Raw genomic sequence first — 27,970 nt, forward strand, 5'->3', positions numbered from 1 at the left:
TTCTTTAGCATCATTTATGATTTCAAAAGTTTGGAAGTGGTTTATATGAAATTTAATAGTTTTCACAGCACATAAAAACTGAGTGCCCCTCGTCAAAAAACGGAGAAGAGAAAAGAAAACAGCGGGACGAGCGGTGTGCATTGTGGGAAACAGTACGCGAGGCAAACTGGTCCGCTGCATATTGTGAAATTTTCCCAAATCTGTACTACATCCGGGGAGTCTTGGCACACTACAGATTTTGCACTTGTTCACATACTACTTACTACATACTGAATTTTGGCCGAATCAGTACGTACTGCTAGTATAATAGGCAGTTTCAAAAGGGGGCGGCAGTAGCTCAGTCCATAGGGACTTGGCTTGGGAACCGAAGGGTCGCCGGCTCGAGTCCCAGTATGGACGAAGCTTGGCAAGTGGACTGGTGGCTGGAGAGATGCTGGTTCACTTGCCTGGGCACTGCTGAGGTGCCCTTGAGCAAGGCACCGAACCCCCAACTGCTCGGGGTGCGCTGGTTGACGGCAGTATCCAAACTCTGACATCTCTCCCAAAGTGCACGTCCACTGCACGTGTGTGTGTGCATGATTGTATGTATATATATATATACCAAAAAAAAACTGTGCGTGTAGCATGACCGAAAAAAACAACACAAGTGAAAAAATTTAATTCCCCCCCTGGAGATTAATAAAGTATGTTTCTTTCTTCTTTCTTAAAAACAGCCTACGTCTATTAATTATACAGACTATGGAACAAACAAATTTCAATAAAGTACATCTGATCTGATCTGATCTAATCTAATCTAATCTAGTGTCTAATTTCTAAAACCCCTCAAAGTCTTATCTAAAATAAAGAGTTTCCATATTGTAAGAGTAGATAGCTGTTATGATGTTAGGCTTTTATTTTGTAAGCCAGTCCTCTCCACTTCCGGTATTTCCCTCTCTCTGTCTCTGCCAGCTTACATCAGCTTCAGGTTACCACACGAGCCTGTAACCTTCCTCCGCCTCTGACTGCTTCTGCTGCCGTTCAGCTGGTTTCTTGACAGCCCTGCAGGAAGGCAGCTTTTCCTGGTAGTCTGGAAAGCTGTGTTTGTTTCTCAGCTTGTTGGAGAACCGAACAGAGAAATGACTTAAACTGTCGAGGAGTCAGAGAGTTTGTTTGTTTCCCCCCTTGAAGAAGTGAAGCGTTGAGCTGTCGGCATGAGAAGCAGGAGCAACTCGGGCGTGAAACTGGACAACTATGCCCGGATGGTCCACCAAACTATCCTCAGGCACCAAGTAAGACCCTCACTCTGCCTTTAACATGCAGGTACTCAACTTTAAAGTCACTTCAAGCAGTCTGCTGATGGAAACACAGCTGGCTTCTTCATGCAGAGCAAATGTTTTCATGCAGGAGGTGAAGCTAAGTGTTGCGCAAACACACACACACACACACACACACACACACACACACACACACACACACACACACACACACACACACACACACACACACACTCACTCATAGAGCATGCACATATCACACATGCATGGCTGCAAAGTGAAGGCGTCATTTGCATGTGTCATTAGTCAAAGTAGGGGTGACACGTGCTCTTGATTCGTCATGTATCGTTCTCCTGACTCGTGCGATATAAATATCGTATCGATGACGTCAATTATCGATCATATTTGAAGAATAACAGGGCGGTCTGATTCTGTCATTACACCCCCCCAATCACTGGAAATGGAGAGGGGCGCTAATGAGCCTTAAAGGTGACATATTACGCTCTTTTTATCAACATATATTGGTCTGAGAGGTCCCCAAAACATGTCTTTATAGTTTATTGCTCAATTAAACACTTTGAAATTAGATTTTGGTCTGCCTGTAAACCCCTCTTTTTCAGCCCTGCTCAGAACAGGCTGTTTTCTGTGTCTGTGCCTTTAAATGAGAATGAGCTCTCTGACCACGCCCCCTCAGGAAGTGGCTGTGGCCTCGGCTCTCCAGCACGTTGATCTAATGTTTACATGTTGGCTGAATATACACGGCTGCTAGCAGACCATGCTACTTCAACCCTCTGAATCTGATCCAGAATCTGATCCTGACGGAGAGGCGCCTGAAGCAGGACCTTTCTGAACCATTGGTCACAGATTTAGTGTTTCTTGTTGTTTTATTTGTCAGTATGTCGACGTGTGTCTTGGTACACAGCTACCAACATGTAGCTATGTGGCTATGCTAATTAGCGCTAGCACTTTTCCATGAAAAATTAAAATCATCCACAAATCTGCAGACGTGGGGAGCAAAACCGACCTTTGTGTTTATTAAGACAGCCTACAACTAGCATGCCTCCCTCCTAAGCTCCTTGTTAGCACACATGTGTGCAGGGAATGAAAAACGGAGGAGGGGTTGAGTTGTATTTTATACAGTCTATGGGCTGAACAAGCTCCGAGCTCTGACTTCCTGTTACAGACCAGATATTGTTGTGACGTATGAAAAACACTGAAAACTGAAACGGCTCGTTTCACACACATTTACAGAAAGGTGGAGAATGGATTTTTATCATTCTCAGGGGGGGGGGGTGTAGACATGCAGACAAGAGGAAAGAAAAAGAAAAAAAAAAGACATGCCAGGGACATATATTTCAGGTAGAGAACCATTAAGAAGTCGATTTTGGAGGCGCTGGTGGCCTAGCGGTCTAAGCGCCCCACATACAGAGGCTATAGTCCTCGTCGCAGGGGTTGCCGGTTCGATTCCCGGCCGGTCAACCATTTCCTGCATGTCGTCCCCCACTCTCTGCTCCCCACATTTCCTGTCTCTCTTCAGCTGTCCTCTCAAATAAAGGCAAAAGGCCAAAAATATAACTTTAAAAAAAAGAAGTCGATTTTGCATGATATGTCACCTTTAAACACTAGTTGCCACCAAACATTAGACAGAAGAAGAAGAAGAAGAAGAAGACATAATTGAACAGCCAATCATGTTGCAGCGTGAGAGGTAGGCGAAATCCCTGTGATTGGTTCACTTGGTGGCATTGTATTTCCTGCTTTTTCCCTCGCACATCGCCCGTTTATTTCATCTCTTTGGACACCTCCTCTTCCCTTCCCTTCAACCATGTAACACTCGCTCGGTATCAGGTCTTGGGTGTAGGCTGATACTAGGGCTGGGCGATAATTCAATAACGATAATTATCGTAATATAATTTTTCTCAATATAAAAAAACCTGTGATTACACCCCTCAACCACTGGAAATGGAGAGGGGCGCTAATGTGCCCTGAATGCTAGTTACCACCAAACATTAGACAGAAGAAGAAGACATCATTGAACAGCCAATCATGTTGCAGGGTGAGAGGTAGGTGGGGCTTAAAGACATTCAGAGCAGAATGTAAACACAGCTGAAACGAGCGACACTGAAGGGAACAAATGACCTCAACCGGAGAAAAATAAGAATCTACAAACTAAAACTTCACAAAGGACCTGCTTCCTGTTAGCACCGTCAGAAATGATGGATTTAAGAAGCTTATCAGAAAACTAAATCTAGATACATGCTAACAACCCGTCTTCAACTGTCACTCAGGAGCAATCTGACTTTAAATCTAAATTTAAATGAAATAATGATTTGATATTTATCGTGATAATTATCGATATCGACTGATATGAAGTATTTTTTATCACGATAACATCATTTTCAATATCGCCCAGCTCTACCTAAATCTCAGGTATCTTGTTCAAACTAAAGTGGAACCAGCGCCTCCCTAACTCAAGTTTTATCCTGAGTAATTCGATGAATTCAAAACCAGGTCCAGAGGTCTTAAGATCTAACCTTTCTAGATTCTACCTCTTGTAGTTCTGTACCAATAGGAGACCCGTCAGCTGGTTTATGGAAGCAGGGAAACTAGAAGTGAAGTCATCTTTGAGTTGGTCCCAGATGGCCGTCAGCCAGCCTGCAGTTGTATACAGCTCAGTGCTCAGATGGATCGCTGCACTGATTACTGTAGCAGTGAGATCAGACTGAGGCGGCCTGCAGCAGGGCAACAGTCCAAGATCATGAGTTTTATTGAGAGTGTATTGAAAGTGTGTGTGTGTGTCTGCTGCTGGTGATTTAGCACGTGAAACTGTGGGGTCTGAACTCTGTTTAATGTAACTCGCCCTGCTGCAGGTTTACTACAGCGTCAATAAGGTTCAACATGTCGACTCTCTGTCTGGTGTGTTTGTGAAACTTACCCACATCTCTTATAGTGATGTAACCAGGCAGCAACCAACTGTGTTGAAAACTGGAGACAATGAGGAAGTGAAAACAAATTAAATTCCTCAAGTATCCACTTCAGACTGACTCAAGAAACCAAGAAAACAATGTAAGAGCCAATATTACAACTACAGCTTTTACAGAAGAATTAGACTTGTTTATAATTATAATGATAATAACAATAGTAATAATAGTAATGCTTATAAGTATAATAATAATAGTAATAATGATAATTATATAAATTATATATATAATATAAGTAATAAAATGTATAGTAATAAAAATAATAATAATAATAGTAATGACAATTATAGTCATAATAATTATAATAATAAAAATGATAAATAGTATAATAATAATTATACTAAAAGTAATACTAATAATTATAATAATGATAACCAATTAATGGTTATTATAATAAAACAAGTAAAAAATAGTATAATAATAATGATATTGATAGTAATGATAATTATAAAGTAATACTAATAATTATAATAATAATCATAACCAATTAATGATCATTATAATACAACAAGTAATAAATAGTATAATGATAATAGTAATAATAATAATATTAATAATGATAGTAATGATAATTATAGTAGTGAACCTAATAATCATAATCAGCGATAATAATAGTAATAATGATAATTATATTAATGATCATTATAATAATAAAGAGTATAATAATAAAGATAATAGTAATTATAATAATAGTAATAATAATAATGATACTTTTTGTAATAAAAGTTATATTCATAATAAGTGTAATAATAAAAATAATAAAAGTTAAAAATAATAATGAAAATAATCATGATAATAATGATAATACTAGTAATCACATAATAATTATAATAGTAGTGTTAATAAAAGTAATAATTGATAACAATAAACATAATATAATAATAATAATAATAACAGGAATAATACTGAAAATAATGAAATAAGTATAATAATACCTATAAGGATTAAAATAAGAATAAAAACAATAATAACAATAATAAACTTTATTTATATACTACTTGTCAAAACAGTGCGACAAAGTGCTTTTAAAAAATTAAGTAAAAGAGAAGTGTGAGGAATACTTTTAGTATATAAAAAAGAAAACAGAACAGCGAGTTCAGCGACATAACAGCCGCAAAAAGACTTAAAATGAGAAGTTGATAAAAAGGGTAGACCACCAAAGAAGGAAAGGAATAAAAAGAGTTGAAAAAGTTTACAACATGGTACAAAAAAACAAATCCCTGCCCTTCCTTGTGAGTACGTGGAATGCCAATCAAGGCAGGGAGAGCAGCAGCAAAGACCCCTGAGTACAGAACAGAGCGAGCATCAGTAACTAAAATGAAATTTTTAACTGAAACTTTTAAGAGAAAGAGGTTTTCAGACCCCGCTGTAGTCCACAAAGAGGAAAGACTTGACGACACATTGCTTCACCTGCGGGTGTGTGCTGATGTTATCACAACATCCTCATTACAACAGGGAACAACGGGGCTGATGGGAAGTGAAGTTTCACGGTGTGTTGCACTTAAACAAGAATGAATTGTTGTGACCTCTTCGCACTGCTCCTAACATGTCTGATCAGTCTAACTGCTAAACCTGTGACCTTTGACCTTTGACCGCTTGTCTGTGTCTGCCAGGATCCAGTCACCGGTCTTCTCCCGAGCAGTCCCGATCAGCCTCACTCCTGGGTCAGAGACAATGTTTACAGCGTGGTGTCGGTGTGGGCCCTCAGCCTGGCCTACAGGAAGAACGCCGACAGGGACGAGGACAAGGCCAAGGCCTACGAACTGGAGCAGGTACGCGGGTCGCGGGTCTGTGAGAGGTTGAACTGTGTCGGACTGAAGTTCAGTCCGTGTGGGGGCCCCCCGTGCTGGTTTCATGTTTCTCTGTTGAACTCCAGGAGTCACATGTTGGAAGTGTTGACATTTCCCCGTCTTTCCCTTTGCAGAGTGTGGTGAAGCTGATGAGAGGAATCCTGCAGGGCATAATGAGGCAGGTATGTTGTCTCAAACACACTCCTTGATCCACGTCATAATGTAGCCTTGGGTCTCGGTGTCACCCTGTTGTTCTCATGCGCGTACAAACACACTGGACTGTGTTGTAGCAATACAGAAGAGGATAAACCGAGGTAATGCGTCCATTGAAGCCTCAAATTAATTGTTGCCGGACAGCTTGATTCATGTGACCGAGGTTTTCCCGCCGTAATCACTGAATTCAAGGATTCTCCTCCTCCTCCTCCTCTCCTCATCCATGTTGTCTTTCTGGTCCTCTGAAAACCTCTGACCTGTTGACTCCAGGCCTGGCTCCCCTCATCATGACTTTGGTTTGTCGTTGTAGTTAAGTGAAATACGATCTGGTGATAACACAGAGTGTTTTATTCTGAAAATTAACCGGATGTTTTCATTTTGTTTTGGTGAAACCTGACTTCCTGTCCCGATCCATCTGCTCTGTTGAGATTGATGCGTCGTGCTCCAGCATCCGGCACAAATAGAAGTCTGCCGGATTAGAGACGCAGCCGGAACGCAACAGAGTGGATCCAGTGGAAGTTAACACATTGACTAGAATAGAAACCTATTAGATCTGGTGCCGACCTGCCAGATCAGAGACAGACCGGACACAGATCTGGTGGAATTTAGCCATAAGAAGACATTGAGTACAAGTGCAGTTTGCTCTTGTTTTGCGTCATGAACCATCAGCATCTTCACCTGAGTTACAGACTGATTCAACCCCTGCAATTTTTAGCACTGCCACATTGGCTTCATATTTTGAGACCGGAGGTTGCCGCTTGGGTTACAGTCCTCATCGATTTCTGATCCCCACAGGGTTTACTGCATGCTGTCCCCAAAAACAACCGTCTCAAAATATGCAGCTGTTCAGGTTCCCGGACGTTGAACCTAAACTCTTCAATTTTTTTCCAAAACAATGAGCTGAAAGAAGCTACAGCGTGCTGCAGAACTGTCCCACTCCTCTTCATCCTTTTATGTATTGCTTATTGAAAATGAAGAATGTGGGAACTCAAATTCTGCTCTACCTCCCCCTTTCTTTTTTTTAAAATACTTACTTTTCATATTGCTCCGTTGTCCTCCAGCTTGATAAGGTGGAGAAGTTCAAATACAGCAGAAGTACCTCAGACTCTCTCCACGCCAAGTACAACACCAGGACCTGCGCTACTGTTGTCGGGGACGACCAGTGGGGTCACCTGCAGGTCGACGCCACCTCACTCTTCCTGCTTTTCCTCGCTCAGATGACGGCGTCGGGTAAATCTGAACAAATCAGTCACAGTTCCACCGTTACACTTTATGTTAAGACACAAGATCATCTCAGAAATCGTCTCTCTGTGTTTTTTCATCAGGTCTGCACATCATCTACACCCAAGACGAGGTGGACGTCGTTCAGAACCTCATGTTCTACATCGAGGCGGCTTACAAAGTGGCGGTAGGTGTTTGTTTATCGTCAACACTCTGGATTCTTTATTAATATAATCACCTTTTTTCTGAAGCCTGTAAAATGAAATCAACACTGACTTCTTCTTCTTCTTCTGGTTCCTCTCAGGATTATGGGATGTGGGAGAGAGGAGACAAAACCAACCAGGGCATCACTGAGATCAACGCCAGCTCTATCGGCATGGCTAAGGTTAAGACACACACACACACACACACACACACACACACACACACACACACACACACACACACACACACACACACACACACACACACACACAAACACACACACAAAAACGTAAAAGTAGAGCTGGGCGATATTGAAAACGATGTTATTACGATGAAATATATCATATCAGTGGATATCGATAAATATCACAATAAAATATATCAGTGGATATCGATAAATATAACGATAAAATATATCAGTGGATATCGATAAATATAACGATAAAATATATCAGTGGATATCGATAAATATAACGATAAAATATATCAGTGGATATCGATAAATATAACGATAAAATATATCAGTGGATATCGATAAATATAACGATAAAATATATCAGTGGATATCGATAAATATAACGATAAAATATATCAGTGGATATCGATAAATATAACGATAAAATATATCAGTGGATATCGATAAATATCACGATAAAATATATCAGTGGATATCGATAAATGTCACGATAAAATATATCAGTGGATATCGATAAATATCACGATAAAATATATCAGTGGATATCGATAAATATAACGATAAAATATATCAGTGGATATCGATAAATATAACGATAAAATATATCAGTGGACATCAATAAATATAACGATAAAATATATCAGTGGATATCGATAAATATAACGATAAAATATATCAGTGGACATCAATAAATATAACGATAAAATATATCAGTGGATATCGATAATTATTACGATAAAATATATAATATCAGTGGATTTCGATGAATGTCACGATAAAATATATCATATCATTGGATTTTGATGAATGTCACGATAAAATATTTCATATCAGTGGATATCGATAATTATCACGATAAAATGTATCATATCAGTCAATGTCTATAATTATCACGATAAAATAGATCATATCAGTGGATATCGATAAATATCATATTAGCGCCCCTCCCTTTCCAGTGGTTAGGGGGTGTAATTACAGGTTTATTTATATAGTTTTTTTTGTCTAACAGGCGACCTTTGCGACGAGGACTACAGCCTCTGTATGTGGGGCGCTTAGACGGCTAGGCCACCAACGCCTCTATATCTAATGTTTATCAAACATTTGTTACATTTATATTGAGAAAGATGATCTCGCGATAATAATCGTTATTGATTTATCGCCCAGCCCTACGTTACAGCAGCAGGTAGATGGAGTAGCCTGAGTGCTGAGTGAGAGCAGAACAGGTGCTCCAGTAAAACATCTCTGGCAGGGTTGAAGGTGTCTCGTCACTGTGGCGGCCTTTACGCCGACCTTTTGGTGACCCAGACTCTTTAAAGTGACTCTGGATCAGGGGGAAGGAGTTTGTTTTGGTACGGAGTGTACACACAGTTGCACCAATTCCTGTACAGACGAATCTAATCCTGCTGTCCGTTAAATCCCTCTCAAAGACAGAAGCCCGTCATTTTTAGGTGATTGAGAACAAAACATGTTGTCTCAATCCGTACACAGCTGCAGATCAAAGCAAACATCAGCTCTCCTGCAGGATGTTGCAGAATGTGAAGTTTTTACTCAGTCTCTGTCTCCGGGGCTGACCCAGCTCCGTCCTTGCCAGGCTGTGTTCAGGAGGTATCGGGTTCTCTGTGGTCTTCCAAGAATGGCCTCTCTCTCAGAATAACACAGCACTAGCAGTACTCTGAACGAACACACACACACACACACACACACACACACACACACACACACACACAGTGGGTTTAATTTAAGACTTTGGAAAGAGGCACCTCTGCAGGAAGTTCCCTCTGGCATCGACGCGCAGTTAGGAGTCTTTTATGAAGGGAAGGCATGATTTGATTGTTATTAGGGAGGCCCCAAAATGAAGATTCTTGGCCGAAACAGAAACACTAAAATTAATGAATATGCCAATTATTAGTACCATTGCATTTTTGGCTCTGACTGTGTACTAACCTCACTAAAATCAAGGATCTCATTGAACATATCAGACAACGAGGGTGCATGCCCCTCATCTGGTTCAGAGAGACGAGTCCTTTTTTCTGCGCTCTGTTCTCCGTCTCCAAGCGGGTTCTCCGCATCCATTGCAGCCTGGATCATTTCTTGTGTGCGCTGCTTCATTCCCACATCCAAGTAATGATCTTTATAACGTGGATCAAGTACAGTCACAATAAAGTGCAGAGGATCTGAATAGATCTTAGTGAAACATGAGCTGACAGACTCTAGTGTACTTTTCATTGTTTTCACTCCGTGGTCCGTCTCAATCTCTTTGCTTAGAAAACGCTTTAGTGCTGCAGTTAAAGGAAGAACGGATGCAGACCATAGACTGTAAATAAAAATGGACAGCGTTGCTCCGCCTCTTCCCGTTGTACGGTTCTGAAGCCAAAAAATCCCTCTCCTGGGTGCTGCCATTGTGCAGCCAGAGCCTGTGAAGCCACTGTAATAAGCTCCGCCCTACAGCGTAGCGTCACGAGACGCTGTGTGTCATTTGAAGTTTCACAATACGGCGGCTGTGAATCAAAGGAAACCAGGAAGTAAAACCCCGTTTTTTAAACTCTAATAACTAACGAAGAAGAAACTTTTCAGGAAAAAGAGGCCTTGGACACAAAACAGTCAAATACCAACTACATATCACCACAGCATACGGATGTGAGAAACATTCGTATGACGTGTATTTATTTTTTAAAGTTTGACTGGGGGAGACAGATTTTTTGACCTATACTGCAGCCAGCCACTAGGGGGCAGACACACTGCTGAAAGCCTCACCACCAGGTATCCGGCTACCTTAATGCAGACATATTGGCCCTTATCCAGACAAGCGTTTACTGGCCGCGGTTTTTGCTTGCGTCATCACAACATTTTGTTTCGGTGATAAAAGTCTTTCGGACGAAAACCGAAAATGCACTTTTTGGCCATTTTCAAATTTTCAGTGCATCCCTACTTGTTATAATATCAGTGGTGGGTAAGGTATCCTACAAATAACTACTACAAAAGCCTCATTAGCTTCCCTACATTTACTGACTTAGTTAGAAGTAATTTTCTGTATATTTACAGTCCATCAAAACAAACGTTTTTTGTTTCCCCTCCATTTTTTTCCAGTAAAAAAACTTGCGTTGGTATCAGAAATCCAACTTTAATTCCCTACACAGCACCAGAATCTGTTTATTTGTTAATGTTACATGAATAAATGATGTAACCTGGATTATACTATAAAAAGAAATAATCCCAGAAGAGTTCTGACCAAATTTTGTGGTAATCTGCGTGCAAGCTAAGCCAGAGCGCTCCTCTTCCACACGCCACAGTTTACTACACACTACAACTACACTGTTTAATGCTGGTCACATGACCGCTGTGTGTCCTGCAGGCCGCTCTGGAGGCTCTGGATGAACTCAACCTGTTTGGAGCCAAAGGTGGACCTGGATCTGTGGTGCACGCTTTAGCTGACGACATACAGCACTGTCAGGTACACACACGGATGCATAGACAGCACTGACTTTGATTTTAGATGTCTTACGACTAATCAAGCTCCCCTCTGTCTCGCTCCCTCCTCAGTCCATCCTGACGTCCATGCTACCTCGTGCGTCCATCTCTAAGGAAGTGGATGCCGGAGTCTTGGCGATCATCTCCTATCCGGCCTTCGCTGTGGAGGACATAAGCATCGTCAACTTGACAAAGGAGGAGATCATCTCCAAGCTGCAGGTATAGAGGAGTGCATGGAAGAAAGCTTGTTTGGGCTGTATGCTCTACCCTGACCTTGCTGACGTCCTCTCTGTCTGTGATTCAGGGTCGATACGGCTGCTGCAGGTTTCTCAGGGACGGACACAAAACACCAAAAGAGGTAAACAGTCTGTACCGGTGATTGTTCCCTTTTTGTCCCTGATGTAAATGAATATTCTTGCAGTAGATCATCTTTCAGAAGCCCTCAGTTTCTGTTGTGTTCTCTGTCTCTCCAGGATCCAAACCGTCTCTACTACGAGTCCGCAGAGCTGAAGCTGTTCGAGAACATCGAGTGCGAGTGGCCGCTCTTCTGGACCTACCTCATACTGGACGGCATCTTCATCAACAGCCCCGAACAGGTCTTTAAACACCAGCGTTTGTGCTCCCAGCTCCGTATCCTGTCCGTGTCCTGGTGAATATTAACGACAGGTGTAATTTGAATTCATGAATGAAGGTTCAGGAGTACCAGGAGGCTCTGGAGGGGATCCTGATCAAACAGAAAGACGGGATTAGACTGGTGCCAGAGCTCTACAGTGTTCCTCCAGAGAAGGTAAGACTCTTCTTTTTACAACGGGGTAACAACAACTCTGCCATGTCCCATCTGTTTCAATGGAGGAGGCGGGCTTTAAGACGCCTTTACTGCAGGCAGCCAGTAGGGGGAGCTCTTGGCTTTACTTTTGTGGAGCTGTGATTTCCTCTGTGTGTGTTGTCTTTATTTGTTCTGTTGTTTGTGTGAATCCAGGTGGAGGAGGAGTACGTGAACCCTCACTCCGTGGAGAGGATCTCGGTGGGGAAATGTCCTCTGAAATGGGGACAGTCTCTGTACATCCTGGGAAACCTCCTGACCGAGGTGAGCTAACGTTTCATTTACAAACTCAGAGTAAACTAGAAGGAGATAAACTAGATTATGATCCTGGTTGAGAGCTAAGGTGTTTTTCAACCGAAGGAACCAGGGTCTCGATTTTGTGAGGGATGCATCTGGCTAAGAGTCTCCAGTTAACAGGGTCGCTGTTTAAACCAAAACACCGGCCGATCTCTTCCACGGCTTTTTGAGTTCAAAAGGATTTTAAAGCCGTGTTGAAACGTCTTTGCTACTCGCACTTATCTCCTCTCACGTGTTGATTCAGTGAATCCATCTGTGATGAAATATAGCACCATCTAAAACAGCGCCAGCTGAGTCTCTTCATGCTAACAGGCTAACTGTTGTGTTGCTCATAATGATACCTGCCTGTCCGTCTGCTTCTATGGTGTCATCTGTGATGAATGGCATTCCTCTTTGTTTTACTGCCCTCTACTGGTCTGGTGGTGTAGTGAATTTACTTATTTTTCTGCATACGTCACTGGCCTGATTTGCACAATCTACCCGGGACTTCAGCCCGTGTTATTTTAATGTTTAAATTGCTGAACTTTGGATTTTTGAGGTTATGTAATGTTCTTTAACTCAGGGAGGGCAAACACAGTTTTATTGTGTTAGAATAATAAGAAGATTCCTCAGGGTTTCAATAGGGCCTTCGCTGCCACTGCGTGTCAGTGCTCGGCCCCTAAAATTAAGGACATTTTTTAATCTGTCTCCTTCTTCAGGGATTTCTGGCTCCCGGAGAGATCGATCCTCTGAACAGACGTTTCTCCACCGTCCCCAAACCTGACGTGGTCGTTCAGGGTGAGTGTGCAGAACACTTACTTAGAGGTGTAGATATGTCATTTAGTTTTCTATACGCTGCAGTGACTGTTCCTGGGTTTTTCCTCCTCCTGTAGTGTCGATTCTGGCAGAAACAGAGGAGATCAAAGAGCTGCTGCTGAAGAACGGTATCGATGTGGAGACTGTCGCTGACATCCATCCCATCCACGTGCAGCCATCCAGAGTCCTGAGCCACATCTATGCAAGACTTGGTATGAACTCTGGGGGACGTGTCAGCTTTTCCTGGGTGGAATGTTTTTGATGATTTTAAGATAAAGAAATTAAAGCAACAGTTTCTCAAAGGTCAACGTCTTGTCTCCCTCCTGCAGGTCGTAACCCGAGGCTGGGTCTGACGGGTCGGCCCTACAGGAGGATTGGAGTACTGGGAACCTCCAAGTTCTACATCATCAGGAACACCATGTTCTCGTTCACACCTCAGGTGAAAACCAAGCGGCAACCTCCGGTCTTAAAATATGAAGCCCATGCAGAAGGAAGTGCTAGAAACTGCAGTTCCTCCAGCGTCCACTAGAGGCTGGCTGCAGAAAGATCGGAAACCACGTACACACCCATTCAAAGAAGACAATCTTTACAGCAGATATAAACATGTTTACAGCCTGGTTCAAAAATAGCTGAATAGCTCATTTCTCTATCTCACACTAGCTCGTACGAAGTTAGGTTGAGTTCAGCATTTCCAATATGGCGTCCACCATAACAACGGAGAGTGAATCATCCAGTTAAAGTCAATATATGTAAAATAAAAAGTCCCATCATCCCTCTGTGTGTTTATCAAACCCTCCAGTTCATCGACCATCAACAGTTCTACTTGGCGTTGGACAACAAAATGATCGTGGAGTCGTTGAGGACGGAGATCTCCTACCTCGCCTCCAGGTGGAGGATGACCGGACGACCCACCATCACCTTCCCCATTTCACAGTCCATGCTGAGTAGGCACGAACACACACTTCAGCTTGATCTGAATAATGCCTCTTATCACCTTTGATTAATCCTCAGTGTGTGTGTTTCAGCTGAAGACCGCACAGACTTGGACCCTGCAGTCGTGGCCACGCTGAAGAAGCTACAGGACGGATATTATGGAGGAGCCAGGTGAGTTACACGGAGGACACCGAGGTCATGGGCTAACAGCGCCCATCATCTTAGATGTAATATTTAGAAGTGTTTGTCATGCTGAAGCCAACGTACCATGAAAAATATCAAGAAGTCAAGATACAGACTCTTCTTCTTCTTCTTCTTCTTCTTCTTCTTCTTCTTCTTCTTCTTCTTCTTCTTCTTCTTCTTCTTCTTCTTCTTCTTCTTCTTCTTCTTCTTCTTCTTCTTCTTCTTCTTCTTCTTCTTCTTCTTCTTCTTCTTCTCTTCTTCTTCTTCTTCTTCTTCTTCTTCCAGGATCCAGACGGGGAAGCTGTCGGAGCTAATGACCACTTCCTGTTTCGCTCACCTGAGCTTCCTGGACGGTAAGGCTTCTGGCAGCATGAGCCGCCCCGACGAAGAGTATGATGATGATGATGATGAGGCTGGCGCCGATGGATACGTGCATGAGTTACGGAATGATGATGGTAAGAAAAAAAAAAACAGGCTGATGGACGGATGGGGAGGAATGGTGACACCAGGGATAGAAGGAATCTCTCACTTTGTTTCCTGTCGCTGGTTTGACCATTCCCTCAGAGACACACACACATGTCTCATGTTGTACTAACAGGAAGTGGAACATGAACCCATTTTGAAATCCGGCTTTTCTTACGACTGAGTATCCTCACTTTGAAATCTGTATTAATCCCCTTGTCCAGCTGTGACATCATCACTGATCTCCCCCCGTCCCCATCCTCTCTGTTCTGAGCTGCAACTTCAAACATGCATGAAACTAAAGACTGATTCTGATTGGTCGCTGAGCAGCAGTTCAAAGAAGTCATGCATGTTGTGACATTTCTTCTTGCTTGCATTAAGAGTGCACGTTGCTACATCGTAATTTAACACTGATGCATGTTTTTGAAATGTCTTCTTCTCTGCACGTAAAGCTGCTGCTGGTCAGAATGGGGTACGAAAAAACTGAACTTTTTTTCCTGCTTTGTTTAGAGAAAAGGTCATAATACCCATCGGCATTCATCAGTAATTAAAGTCATTTGAGATTATTGCGAAGACTGTCTTTTCAGTTGATTGCTCCGACCCTCCGTCCTAATTGGTTGAGGGGCAGCCCCTCTTACGTTGTCCTGAGTGGTTGCGAGTTCAGCACTACTTCCTCAATCTTCCAAGTCCTCCTTTGGCCACGATCTCATACACAAGGATGAAAACGGCGAAGATACCAAAGACACTTGCTGAGAACAAGCGGCAACCTCCAGCCGTGAGAATTGAAGCACATGCGGAAGTTTTAAAAACTGCAGTTCCTCGAGTATCCACTAGAGGCTGGCTCCGGAAGTAACGTAAACCACATATACACCCATTCAAAAAAGCCGATCTTTACAGCAGAAATAAACATGTTTACAGCCTGGTTCAAAAAACAAGTGTAGTCTGGATAGCTCATTTCTCAATCGGCACACACTGTACAGGGGGGCGAATTTTTTCATAATGCGGCAATTTCAAAAAATACTACGATTTTACGATATTAAGATCACGAGTTTTCCATTATGAGAGGCACAGCTGACTTGATTGACAGGCGGGAACACTGTAGCTTTTGGCGAGGAGGCTCAAACCCCGCCTCTTTACCTCACAGTCCCTCGACAGAAGATATGTTGAGTTCAGCATTTCCAATATGGCTGCCTCCGCCGATTGGCTTCAAAGCATCTCCTCAGAAACAGATGGGTGACGTCACGGATACTACGTTCATTATTTATACAGTCTATTTTCCGAACCGATGTTTTCTCCGGGACTACCAACAGCAGCTTTAATCCTGACATGAAGTCTTGCACGTGTTCTCATTTGAACCCTTTGTTTGTGAAAGTCCTCCTTAAATCTGAAACACAACATCTCTCTCCTGCTGAGCAGATGTTTGGATTTATTGTTAACAGTGTTTTTAACGCCCCTGCTCCTGTTGTCAACTAAGAACACTGAAGTTATACAGCTTTAAATATTAAACATTCACTTTAAGTTTATGTTTACATCTGAAAACCTTCTGTGGAGACGGTTCAGTTAAGTTCTGAGGGTTGACCTTTGTTTTGAACACGACGAAGGTAAGTTGATTCTCTGGTCCTTTAACTTGATCCCCTTTTCTTCCAGCTCTCCTTCACGGTCGATGTTTCTCTCATGAGTCCTTGATTCTGTTTCTCATCCACTCTCTTCATGTCTCTCTCTCTCTCTCTTTCTCTCTCTCTCTCTCTCTCTCTCTCTCTCTCTCTCTCTCTCTCTCTCTCTGTCCTCCTCTCCAGAGGCTGATGACCTGGCTCAGTACCTGGACCACCTGTTGGCTCACGCTGCCCCTAAGAAGCCCAAGCAGCCGGTGAAGGGTCTGGGCCGGTTCAAGGCTGCAGCCACCAAAGCCAAAGAGATGATGTCTCTGATGAACAAAGCTCAGGACCTGGACGTGCACAGTGAGCCCAATCAAAGACACAAGACAGACCCCCATCCTGAGCGTCTTCCTGCTCCAAACTCCTCTTTATGTTTTATTTTCCTCCCTCAGACGTGAACATGTACCTGCCCAACAAGCTGTTCCGCACACGGCACCCGTCCCTCAACCTGAACCTCCCAGACCCCGTGGAGGAAGCTCAGGTATGTTCTGGACATCCTGCCCTCCCTCTCCAGTCTCTTCCTTCCCGTGTTTACCCCCCTCTCTCTCTTTCTCTCTGCTCTCCAGGTTCCTGAGGTGAGGATCACATCAGAGAGCGAGATCCCCCGAGACGCCAGCGGAGCCATCGACCACAACGCTTTGGCCCAGATGCTCAAAGACACGCAGAACCTCCAGGACCAGGCGGATATACTCTACATCCTCTTCAAGGACAAGTGAGATGAACCGCTTTACAGATCAGATCCACAAAACCCCAGACCCTTCAGACTCTTCTTTGCCCAACCTAAAACTTTTAGATCATTTAAGAGCTTTGACTCACTGATCTCAGCTTTCCATCATTTGTAACCGTTTCTGTAGCTCCTCATATCAGCAGAGATGCTAGGACAGTGAGTTTTAGGATTTCAGGATTCTTGCTTTTAGAGCTTGAAGGGAGAAAAGACATAAAGCTTAAAAAGCCTGGAAACTCTCAAGGTTTTTCCCCAAGGTTTTTTCTGTAGTGTTTGTAGAGTCAGGAGGGGCCACCAAGTCTTTCTGGCTCTTTTGCACACGTTTACAGGAAAACCCTTTTGTGAATCAAGTCCAAGCCCAGAGCTTCTTAGCTAAGGTTGTGTATTTTTTTTTGTTTGTGTGTGTGTGTGTGTGTGTGTGTGTGTGTGTGTGTGTGTGTGTGTGTGTGTGTGTGTGCGTGTGCGTGTGCGTGTGCGTGTGCGTGTGTGTGTGTGTGTGTGTTTTTAACAGGGGCATGGACTGGGACACTCGTCTGCAGGGAAAAGGCACCACAGTCAGAACTCTGCTCGCTGACCTTTACGAGAAGGCCGGTGAACTCAAACACTGGAGCCTCATCAGGATGATCTCTGGCATGCTGAGGAAGAAGGTGGAGGAGCTCGACTCGGTACGACACACACACACACACACACACATGGTAACATAAACACAGCTATATATAAACAGGGTGACATTCAGTAAAGGGTTTCTCCCTCTGCCAGAGACACTTCATGTTCTTTCAAAGTCTGAATAAAAGGATTTCAATAGAGGCGGTTAGACATGATCAAGACCTTGTGTGTCTGTAGGCCTGCTCCGATCTGCTGGCTCATCAGAAACACCTCACGGTCGGTTTACCTCCTGAGCCCAGAGAGAAAACCATCACAGCCCCGATCCCTCCGGACCAGCTGGCTGCTCTCATCGACGAGGCCAGCGACAACAACATCAGCGTGGTCATCCTCACTCAGGTCGGTCGCATCCTCCTCACATCACCATCAAGGTTCTCCCGTCTCAGCTTCTAACACACCTGCCTCTCTCCTACAGGAGATCATGGTGTACCTGGCCATGAGCATCAGGACTCAGCCGAGCCTCTTCAGCGAGATGTTCAGACTGCGTATTGGTCTCATCATCCAGGTGATGGCCACCGAGCTGGCTCAGTCGCTGAACTGCTCAGGTGAGAGAGCAGAGTCAGGAAACAAAGGAATAATCGCACCTTGGATTTGTTGATGTATTAATGCCTCTCTCTGTGCAGGAGAGGAGGCCACGGAGAGCCTGATGGGCCTGAGCCCGTCAGAACTGAAGAATCTCCTCCATCACATCCTCAGCGGGAAAGAGTTTGGAGTGCAGCGCAGCAGTCAGTCCTCACACCCTGATCTTCACTTCTTTTATCCTGCTGCAAGGCTGGCTTAAAAATTCATATTTCCTCCTCCGCAGTTCGAGAGTTGGACGCCGGCGTCAGCCCCGCCATTTCCATCCATCACCTCGGAAACACGGGCGCCACGAAGAGCGAGAGAGCCGGGATCAGCAAACTGAAGAGTGATATGAAGATGGTAGGAACAAAACCTCCGTCTGTGGCCATCAAATTAAAACAAACTTCGTATGATGTAGTAGTAGAAGTAGAAGGAAGTAGTACAAATAGTAGAAGTAGTAGTAGTTTTGGAAGAAGTAGGAGTAGGAGAAGTAGTAGTAGTAAAAGTAGTAGAAGTAGTAGTAGTGGAAGTAGGAGTAGGAGAAGTAGTAGTAGTAGAAGTAGTAGGAGTAGTAGGAGTAGTAGTAGGAGTAGTAGTAGAAGTAGTAAAAGTAGTAGAAGAAGTAGGAGTAGGAGAAGTAGTAGTAGTAGTGAAAGTAGGAGTAGGAGAAGTAGTAGGAGAAGTAGAAGTAGTAGAAGTAGTAGGAGTAGTAGTAGAAGTAGTAGTAGTACTAGTAGAAGTAGGAGAAGCAGAAGTAGTAGTAGTAAAAGTAGTAGGAATAGTAGAAGAAGTAGGAGTAGGAGAAGTAGTAGTAGTAGTGAAAGTAGGAGTAGGAGAAGTAGTAGAAGTAGTAGAAGTAGTAGGAGTAGTAGAAGTAGTAGTAGAAGTAGGAGAAGCAGAAGTAGTAGTAGTAAAAGTAGTAGGAGTAGTAGAAGAAGTAGGAGTAGGAGAAGAAGTAGGAGTAGGAGAAGAAGTAGGAGTAGGAGAAGTAGTAGTAGAAGTAGAGGGAGAAATAGTAGTAGTAGCAGAGGAAGTAGAAGTAGTAGTAGTTGTAGTAGTAGCATTTGTAAAAAGAAACATGGTAATGACTGAGTCCCTCAGAAACAGTTACAATATATCGGTATGTGCTGATTTGAAGCAGGAAATGTCCCGCTAGTTATGCTACTGTTCATCTTTAATACATTACTTAGTATAAAAGGACATGAATGGATGATGACGCGAGGTCCGAGGAATGACATAAGTTCTGTGTAAAACAGTAGCAGGTTAAAAGTAACTTATTATAAGTCTACAACAACCGTGCACAGAGAGCGAGGCACCCAGCAGAAGGGGAACAAGGTGGAATAGTTCCCAGCAGCTCTCGAATGACCCTGGAATTTTTGACTGTTAATGTGGACGTAGAGTTGGAGGAGCAGGACTTTATTCTTTAATGTTATGCTTCATGGTGAACTGACTTTTGTCTTGTTGCAGCTGGAACACAGGTTGTCTTTGACGGACCCCAGTAAGGTGATGATACAAAGTACTAGTGCTGTTGTTGTTGGTGGTAATTCACCTGGTTAATTCTGGAGAGATAAAATGGCGAGATTCATTATAGGAGAATTGTGGGAATAATGAAAACAGTGTGTGTAATTTGTTGATAATCTGAGGAGATTTAATTTCTGGCTTATGGATGAAGTGAAATGAGTAAACGGTCGCTATCAGGATATTAAAATAAATCCGAGCAGCTCGCTGACTGTGATTTATTTATAACTTGAAGGTTTTTGTGTTGCAGGCGGAGCACAGGTTGTCCCTGTCCGATCCATCAAAGGTGATGATCACATGATCAACTCAGTGTTACTGCTCTTTCTCCTTTCTCCTCATGCTGTAGATTAACTCCATACTGCAGGCACTACTCCACCTGTCATGTAAACTCCACCTGTCGGTCATAGAATGTGAAGCTGTCCCTGTGAAGTATTCTACAGAGCGTAGCCTATACAAAGATGGACGACATGACGGCTCCTTAAAAGTGAAGCCAAAGCATTTAGAGCTCCCTCTACTGGCTGGCTGCAGTATAGGTCATAAACCCCGCCTCCTCCATATAAACAGATATGAAACATGAGTCAAACTTTAAAATCAAATTGGACACATCAAATACTTTTTCGCGTCCAGAGGGGACTTATTTTGGCTTCACTTTTGTACAACAAGGTGGAGACACGTCGTCCATCTTTATATCCAGTTAGTTTTAGATGTTGAGACTTTTAGGTCTTTTCGCTTGTGTTCGAGAGCAGTTCAAGCTTCTCTTCCTCATGCCTAAAAGAACTTTGCGGACAAACGTTGAAGCCTTTATTCCTTCTTCAAAGTTTAAAGAAGCAGGAGGACACGAGTGGCGAGCGGCGTCCTCTCTCTTCCTCTTTTTGATAACGTGTCTTATTCTGTCTCTCTGTTTCAATCCAGGAGCCCAGGTTGTCTTTGACTGATCCTTCAGAGGTGATGATGATGATGATGATGATGATGATGATGATGATGATTTTAAGAGCTGTGGAGTTGTAACTGATAATGAACTCGGTGATGATGAAGAGGATGTTATTAATGAGCCGTTAGAGGGACTCTAGTTTTTGAACATTGTGCTTCCTGTGTTGCAGATTGACCGCAGGGTGTCTTTGAGCGACTCAGTGAAGGTGATGATGATGATGATGATGATGATGATGATAATGATGATGATGAGGCAGATGTTAAGATCATGTGTTTTGATGATGATGATGATGGTTGCATCATTATTAGACCTCTTCATCCACTGTTTAGTCGGTCGTGTGTAAACAGGTCTGTTGGAGGTCGTAGCAGCTTCATTGAAGAACAAATATCTCTCTCTGTTTCAGCTTGACCAATCAATGAGCTTCCCTCGCAAGGTGACAGACATACCAACCTTTGACCCGGGTGTTCTTGGAGTTAATTCACCTGAACAAAAAAAATAACAGATCACCGGCTTAAAGTTTAAGAGCTGCTTACATGAGCGATTAACACGCTGCTAGCTTGCGGCTGCTTATTTTGAGCTAATGTTGGCAGAGCTCCAATTAATGACGTTTTTATAATCGACATAGTGATTATTTTGCTTTTACTCAGAAAACCATTAAGATACAACAAAATAGTCTTAAATTACTCTATTAAGTATGAAAGAGAAGCGTGTGTTTACATTTAAGAAGCTAAAGCTAGCCAAGTGATGCTTTAAATGTCCCAATGTGTCAATTAGGGCACAGGTAGACAGATTTTTCAGATCTTGTCCTCTAAATAAAACAAAGACAGGCCAACGTACATTAAGATTTTGCATATGGCATTAAAGGTACATTTTGACCAAAGCTCCGGGGTCTTTTAGCCCCCAGAACTACTTTACCCTGAACTAAAAGGTTCCTGTGCCCCCATTGTTGTCTGCGTTTTGACCGTGGGCTGAAGTCCCGGGTAGATTGTGCAAATCAGGCCAGTGACGTATGGAGGAAAAAAAGTAACTGCACTACACCACCAGACCAGTAGAGGGCAGTAACACAAAGACAAATGCCATTCATCACAGATGACACCATAGAAGCAGACGGACAGGCAGGTATTATTATGAGCAACACAACAGTTAGCCTGTTAGCATGAAGAGACTCAGCTGGCGCTGTTTTAGATGGTGCTATATTTCATCACAGATGGATTCACTGAATCAACACGTGAGAGGAGATAAGCGCGAGTAGCAAAGACGTTTCAACACGGCTTTAAAATCCTTTTGAACTCAAAAAGCCGTGGCAGAGATCTGCCGGTGTTTTGGTTTAAACAGCGACCCTGTTAACTGGAGATTTTCAGCCGGATGCATCCTTCATAAACGTCTTTAGACGATCATTAAATATCTGATGAGGATATTTTGAAATCTTAATAAAAACTAAACTAGTTTTGCATTCCCAGGAACTCCCTCTGTGTTTCAACAGCTGTGTAAACTCCACAAACACTGACACGTTCAGCTGAAGGTCTCCAGTTTACAGGGTCACTTTTAAAACCGTAACACCGGGAAGAGACGCATTCACGGTGGGCTGAGAGAAGACTACTGTTACAAGCTGCTAAATCAAGAGAATCACAGCTTCTTCTTTTGAAAAGTACACACACATACAAAAAAGATAGAACAAATAAAAACTAATGAAAGAAAGAGAAATCAAGTGAATCACAGATGTGTGTGATGTTATTGTGGACGGCGGGCGGAATAAAAACACTGCGGTTAATCTACCAATCAGACATGTTCAGCATTGCAGGCCCCGCCCCCTGAAAGTCCCGGGACCTTTGAAAAGTACTACCCCCCTAGCAGGGGCTTTTTAGGGGGGAGATTAACTACCCCTGAACTAAATTTAGACCCTGGGTCCACCGGTCGAAAAGCACGTATTTCCAGGGTAAAGTCCCTGCGGTTGAAAAACGCCTAAAGATGATACAGATTTGTTTTTAATCCTGCTTCTTTTCCAGCTTTTTCTGTTTCATTTCATCGTCTTCCACCCTGATAACTCCTCCATGCTTGCTGCGACGGCGTTAAGGCGGAGTAATCTCCCAGCTTTTTGTGGTGGTTTTGTTTTGATCCATCGTTAACCTGCACACTTCATTGTTTCTCATTGTGTCTTTTTGTTCTTCTTCTGCCTCTCAGAGCATGAGATCCTTCTCTGTGGACATAGAAGGCATTGAGTCTGGGGTAAAGATCCGTCTTGTATTTCAGCCGCCGACTCTGCAGGATCAAATAAGATAAAAGGAGTTTTTTTTCACATTCAAACAAAGCTGTAAACATACTTTCTTGTTCTCTCCTGTCCTGTAGAGGTACAGGCTGCCCTCCATAGAATCTCTGGACATTCCGGAATGTATTCCGGCTGCGAAGGACACCAAGCACGGCCAATGGCTGCGCAGGAGGCGTCTGGATGGAGCATTGAACAGAGTCCCCGTAGGGTTCTACCAGAAAGTCTGGAAGATCCTGCAGAAGGTCAGTCTACGTACCAACTGTGTTTACTAAGGATGTCCAGATCAGCTTTTTTAATATTGAATATTTGCAGAGACTGAGTCCTTATCCGATACTTGTGTTTGCCTTGATAACAGTTGCTTGTTTTCAATCAATCAATCAATCTTTATTGATAAAGTGAAAAATCACAACAAAATCCTCAGATTCTTTCCAAACAGAGCAGGTCTAGACCGCACTCTATGTTCTGTTATTAACAAAGACCCAACATCAAGACCGGGTAAGATCCAGTCCCATCTTACAGACAGGACTCAGTCTGATCTCGTCTTAATCCACCATGAGCAGAGCACTTTGCAGCATTTAGCAAGTTACAGTGGCAAGGACAAACTTCCTTTAACAGGCAGAAACCTCCAGCAGGACCAGACTCATGTTAGACACACATCTGCTGAGACCGTGTTGGAGAGAGGGATAGAGGGAGATGAAGAGAGAGAGAGAGATGATAGTGGAGAGACGGATAGTAGTAGTTGTAGCAGCTGGAGTCTGGCATGTTGACAGCAGCAGGTTGGAGGAACTTACGGGACAAGGGAGCTCAGGGACTCCAGAAAGGTCTAAGAAAAGAGAAAGTGAGGGAGACGAGAAGAAAGAAAAAGAGGAGAAAAATTGGTGAAGGAATGACAGAAGGAAAGGACGGGATGAGAAAAGGAGACATAAAGGATGAAGGAACATGGAAAGAACAAAGAGAGAAAGGAAGAAAGAAAGGAAAAATGAATGAAAGAAAGAAAGATAGAAGGATGGAATGAAAGGAAAGAAAGAACCAAAGAAGAAAGGAATGAAAGAAGGAAGGAGACGGCAGAGATCCAGAGGAACCTACGAGACAAGGGAGCTCAGGGACTCCAGAAAGGTCTATGGTTAGTAACTTTAATGGGACAGGAAGAGTTAAAGTGAGAGACAGGCAGAGAGAGGGAAAGACAGGATCCCAGTGTGTCAGTCTAAGCCTATAGCAGCATAACTAAGAGCTGGTCCAAGCCTGATCCAGCTCTAACTATAAGCTTTATCACAAAGGAAAGTTTGAAGCCTACTCTTAAAAGTAGAGAGGGTGTCTGCCTCCCGGACTCTGACTGGTAGATGATTCCAAAGAAGAGGGGGCCTGATAACTGAAGGCTCTACCTCCCATACTACTTTTGTCAGTCACTGTAGAGGGTGAACTCTTCACATCTTTTTTCTCTCTGTCAGCTTAGAAAGCTGACAGTAAGTGACAGATAGAGAGAGGGGATCCAAGTGTGCCAGTTCCCCCAGGTAGTCTAAGCCTATAGCAGCGTAATTAAGAGCTAGTCCAAGCCTGATCCAGCTCTAACTATAAGCTTTATCAAAAAGGAAAGTTTGAAGCCGAAGCATAAAAGTAGAGAGGGTGTCTGCCTCGTTCCAGCTTTAGCAAATGACATCCCTCTAGTCGACGTAAGATTTCGTACGAACAGTAATGACGATATAATGTGCTGTCTTCTAGTGTCACGGTCTGTCCATAGAGGGATTCGTCCTCCCGTCTTCAACCACCAGAGAGGTGAGAGATCTTCTTGATTAGCGTACACAAGGAACTTGATTCTTGAAGGTTTTCTGTTGCTTTTCTAATCCCCTATTTCCGTTCCTAGATGTATTGATATCACGATGTATTCTGTTAAATCAAAGATGTCGTCCTTTCCTCCAGATGACACCCGGTGAGATCAAATTCTCCGTCCACGTGGAAACAGTCCTGAACCGCGTCCCTCAGCCCGAGTACCGACAGCTGCTGGTGGAAGCCATCCTGGTGCTCACCATGCTGGCCGACGTGGAGATCCCGAGCATCGGCTCCATCATCCACGTGGAGAAGATCGTCCACCTGGCCAACGACATGTTCTACAAAGACCAGGTGAGACTAGCGATCTAATTCTACCAGATCCGTGTCTGGTCCGTCTCCTAACCTTCACAGCACCAGATCTGATAGGTTTCTATTCCAGTCAATGTGTTAACTTCCACTGGATCTGCTCCATTGCATTCCGGCTGCATCTCTGATCTCTCAAATCAGGATCAGATCTTCTTTCGTTGAATAAATCCAGACATTCTTTTCCTTCTCCTGCAGAGGGACCTGGGAGCAGAGGAGTCCATCCTCGAGAGAGACCCGTCCACCGGGGTGTGCAGGCTGCTGTACGACAGCGCCCCTAGTGGACGCTTTGGGAGCATGACATACCTCACAAAGGCAGTGGCGGATTATGTGCAGGACTTCTTGCCCAGTGGCTCGTGTGCGGTGCAGTGAGAGAGGAGAGTGAGGGGGGTGAAATCACTGGATAGAGAGAGACAGTAAAGGCTGAAATTTAAACATTTGTTACATGAAATAATAAAAACAGGCTGAACTTAAAGTAGATCAAGTTACCGTAGGTTTATTTATGAGCTGTAAAGCAGATCAACTAACTCAGACATTTAGATTCATATCGACTGAAGTTATTTTTTACTGGTTAACATTTTCTAATGAAAGGGGCTTTCAGACAGGCTCATCATCTACGGCAGCTTGGTCTACATGATGACCTCCTGTTCACCTGCGTACATCCGTCCTAACAGACGAAGGTCAACATCGTGTTAGTTTCCTCGTGACTTTAAGCTCTTAAAAGACGTAAGCTAATGTTAAAACCACTGACTGAATAACAGGATGGAAGCCATGATACCCCTGTGTTTAGAGATGTTGAGACGTGGAATTGACGTCCAACCCCTTCCTCAAACCAGAACACACATTTAACTCACCGATAAAACATTACACAGGAAGAGAATTTGAGCCAAAAATATTCAATGGAATTTTTTTTTTTTAATTCCGAGAAGATTAATGTAAGAATTTTGAGATTAAAGTCAAATTTCTGAGATTAAATTCGAAATTTTGAGATTAAAGTGGGAATTCTAAGAATAAAGTCGGATTTCTGAGATTTATGTCGGAATTCTGAGAACTAAGTTAGAGTTCCGCGATTAAAGTTTGAATTCTGAGATAAAAGTTGTAAATCTGGGATTAAACTCAGAAGTCTGAGATAAAAGTAGGAATTCTGAGAATTAGGTCGGAATTCTGAGATTAAAGTTGGAATTCTGAGATTAAAGTCGGAATTCTGAGAATAAAGTCAGATTTCTGGAATTAAAGTTTGAACTTTGAAATTAAAGTTTGAACTTTGAAATTAAAGTTTGAACTTTGAAATTAAAGTTTGAACTTTGAAATTAAAGTTTGAACTTTGAAATTGAAGTTTGAACTTTGAAATTAAAGTCTGAGTTCTGAGATTAAATTTAGAATTCTGAGATTAAATTTAGAATTCTGAGATTAAATTTAGAATTCTGAGATTAAATTTAGAATTCTGAGATTAAATTTAGAATTCTGAGATTTAGGTCGGAATTCTGAGATTCAAGTCGGAATTCTGAGAGTGAAGTCGGATTTTTTTAATTAAAGTCAGAATTCTGAGAATAAAGTCGTAGTTTTGAGATTAAAGTCAGAATTCTGGGATCAAAGTTGGAATTCTGAGAATAAAGTCGGATTTCTGAGATTCAAGTCGGAACTCTGAGATTAAAGTCAGATAAATTCTGAGCTCTGAGAATAAAGTCGGAGTTCAGAGATTAAAGTTGGAATTCTGAGATCAAAGTCGGAATTATGAGATTCAAGTTAGATTTCTGAAATTAAAGATGTAATTCTGGGATTAAAGTCAAGTCATTACAGTCTCCTCAGGTCAGTACAGTCCACAGTAGTAGAAATGATTCTTGTGTTGGTTTGAAGCAGACACATTGTTAGTTCTGGAAAGTTCATTGACTCTTGTGTTTGTGTTTGTTTTGTTTCCTGAATGTGAGCTCTAGTGAGTCTTAACTGCAGTTTATTACTCGTATTACGCTGAAGGCATCGACACACCGATCGTGATGAGGCGGGTCAATCTATGGATTCTTGTTTTTGGTTATTTTGGTCTTTTTATGGGATTTATTGACAAGTAAAAAAAAATAGCACCAGACTTATATTTAAAGTGACAAAACTCTCACACCTCTCATGAATGTATCAACGAGATCACAGGGAATGTGATTTGACTGTAACACTTGATATCTAAGTTATGGTTTCTAACAAACTTGAAAACAAAAAAGATCTTGTGTAAGCATTAAACTCTGAATAATGACTGTAATTCAGCCTAATTTATTACCGCACATTTGTGTTGTATTGCTCAGCAAATAAAACTCACTGTACCTCTAATCCGTCATGCTGTATGATGTATAAAATAATACCAGATAATCTATTCTCTATTTATTTTAAACTTATTAATTTCATAACGGACGTCAGAGAAATTACATAAGAGAATGCATGTCTACCTTGTAGCCTTAACATTTAGCACGTGTGTAAGTGTGTGTGTGAGTGAAGGAGTGCTGTTTGGTTTGTAATGTCAGAATGTGTGAAATAAAACCAGCTCATTTTTTAAAACAGGAAGTTTTGTGATTCCGATTTGTTGGAAATTGTATTTTGTTTTGTATTTCTGAATGCAGTGCTCTTGGGAAATTAAAAATATGTGCCTAAATCCACTGACGCTTGAGTTATTTTGAACTTTTTAATAACATTCAGTTTCCTTTTTATTGTGAGAATACGAAA

General features: G+C 42.5%; 1 protein-coding gene across 6 annotated transcripts; it reads left to right on the forward strand.

Annotated features, from left to right (window-relative positions):
* Window positions 1-914: 914 nt before the first annotated feature.
* On the forward strand, window positions 915-27,903 carry phka1a (phosphorylase kinase, alpha 1a (muscle)). 6 transcript variants are annotated; one of them, XM_034676804.1, is made up of 35 exons: window positions 938-1,268; window positions 5,845-6,003; window positions 6,156-6,203; window positions 7,296-7,464; window positions 7,560-7,642; window positions 7,760-7,840; window positions 11,208-11,306; window positions 11,396-11,542; window positions 11,628-11,681; window positions 11,797-11,919; window positions 12,015-12,110; window positions 12,303-12,410; window positions 13,142-13,220; window positions 13,316-13,450; window positions 13,568-13,677; window positions 14,038-14,182; window positions 14,264-14,342; window positions 14,640-14,809; window positions 16,613-16,774; window positions 16,864-16,952; window positions 17,038-17,183; window positions 17,707-17,860; window positions 18,039-18,197; window positions 18,274-18,403; window positions 18,482-18,583; window positions 18,664-18,779; window positions 20,188-20,223; window positions 20,850-20,882; window positions 21,038-21,073; window positions 21,272-21,301; window positions 23,050-23,094; window positions 23,215-23,376; window positions 24,854-24,907; window positions 25,052-25,252; window positions 25,463-26,691. In XM_034676804.1, the coding sequence occupies exons 1-35, from the start codon at window positions 1,191-1,193 to the stop codon at window positions 25,634-25,636; spliced, it is 3,792 nt and encodes a 1,263-aa protein (XP_034532695.1). In that variant the 5' UTR covers window positions 938-1,190; the 3' UTR covers window positions 25,637-26,691. The 6 variants fall into 6 exon arrangements, with proteins under 6 accessions (XP_034532699.1, XP_034532695.1, XP_034532696.1 ...); XM_034676805.1 differs by lacking the exon at window positions 21,272-21,301; XM_034676807.1 differs by lacking the exons at window positions 21,272-21,301; window positions 23,050-23,094.
* Window positions 27,904-27,970: the final 67 nt, after the last annotated feature.

This window comes from Notolabrus celidotus, chromosome 23, assembly GCF_009762535.1.
Source record: "Notolabrus celidotus isolate fNotCel1 chromosome 23, fNotCel1.pri, whole genome shotgun sequence".
Taxonomy (NCBI): domain Eukaryota; kingdom Metazoa; phylum Chordata; class Actinopteri; order Labriformes; family Labridae; genus Notolabrus; species Notolabrus celidotus.

Excerpts from the sequence above, each read along its gene's own strand:
- phka1a (XM_034676804.1), top strand. The coding sequence starts at position 1,191 with ATGAGAAGCAGGAGCAACTCGGGCGTGAAACTGGACAACTATGCCCGG. Across the intron at positions 14,810-16,612 it reads TGAGTTACGGAATGATGATG|AGGCTGATGACCTGGCTCAG; the intron begins GTAAGAAAAAAA and ends CCTCCTCTCCAG. Across the intron at positions 23,377-24,853 it reads TCTGGAAGATCCTGCAGAAG|TGTCACGGTCTGTCCATAGA; the intron begins GTCAGTCTACGT and ends GCTGTCTTCTAG.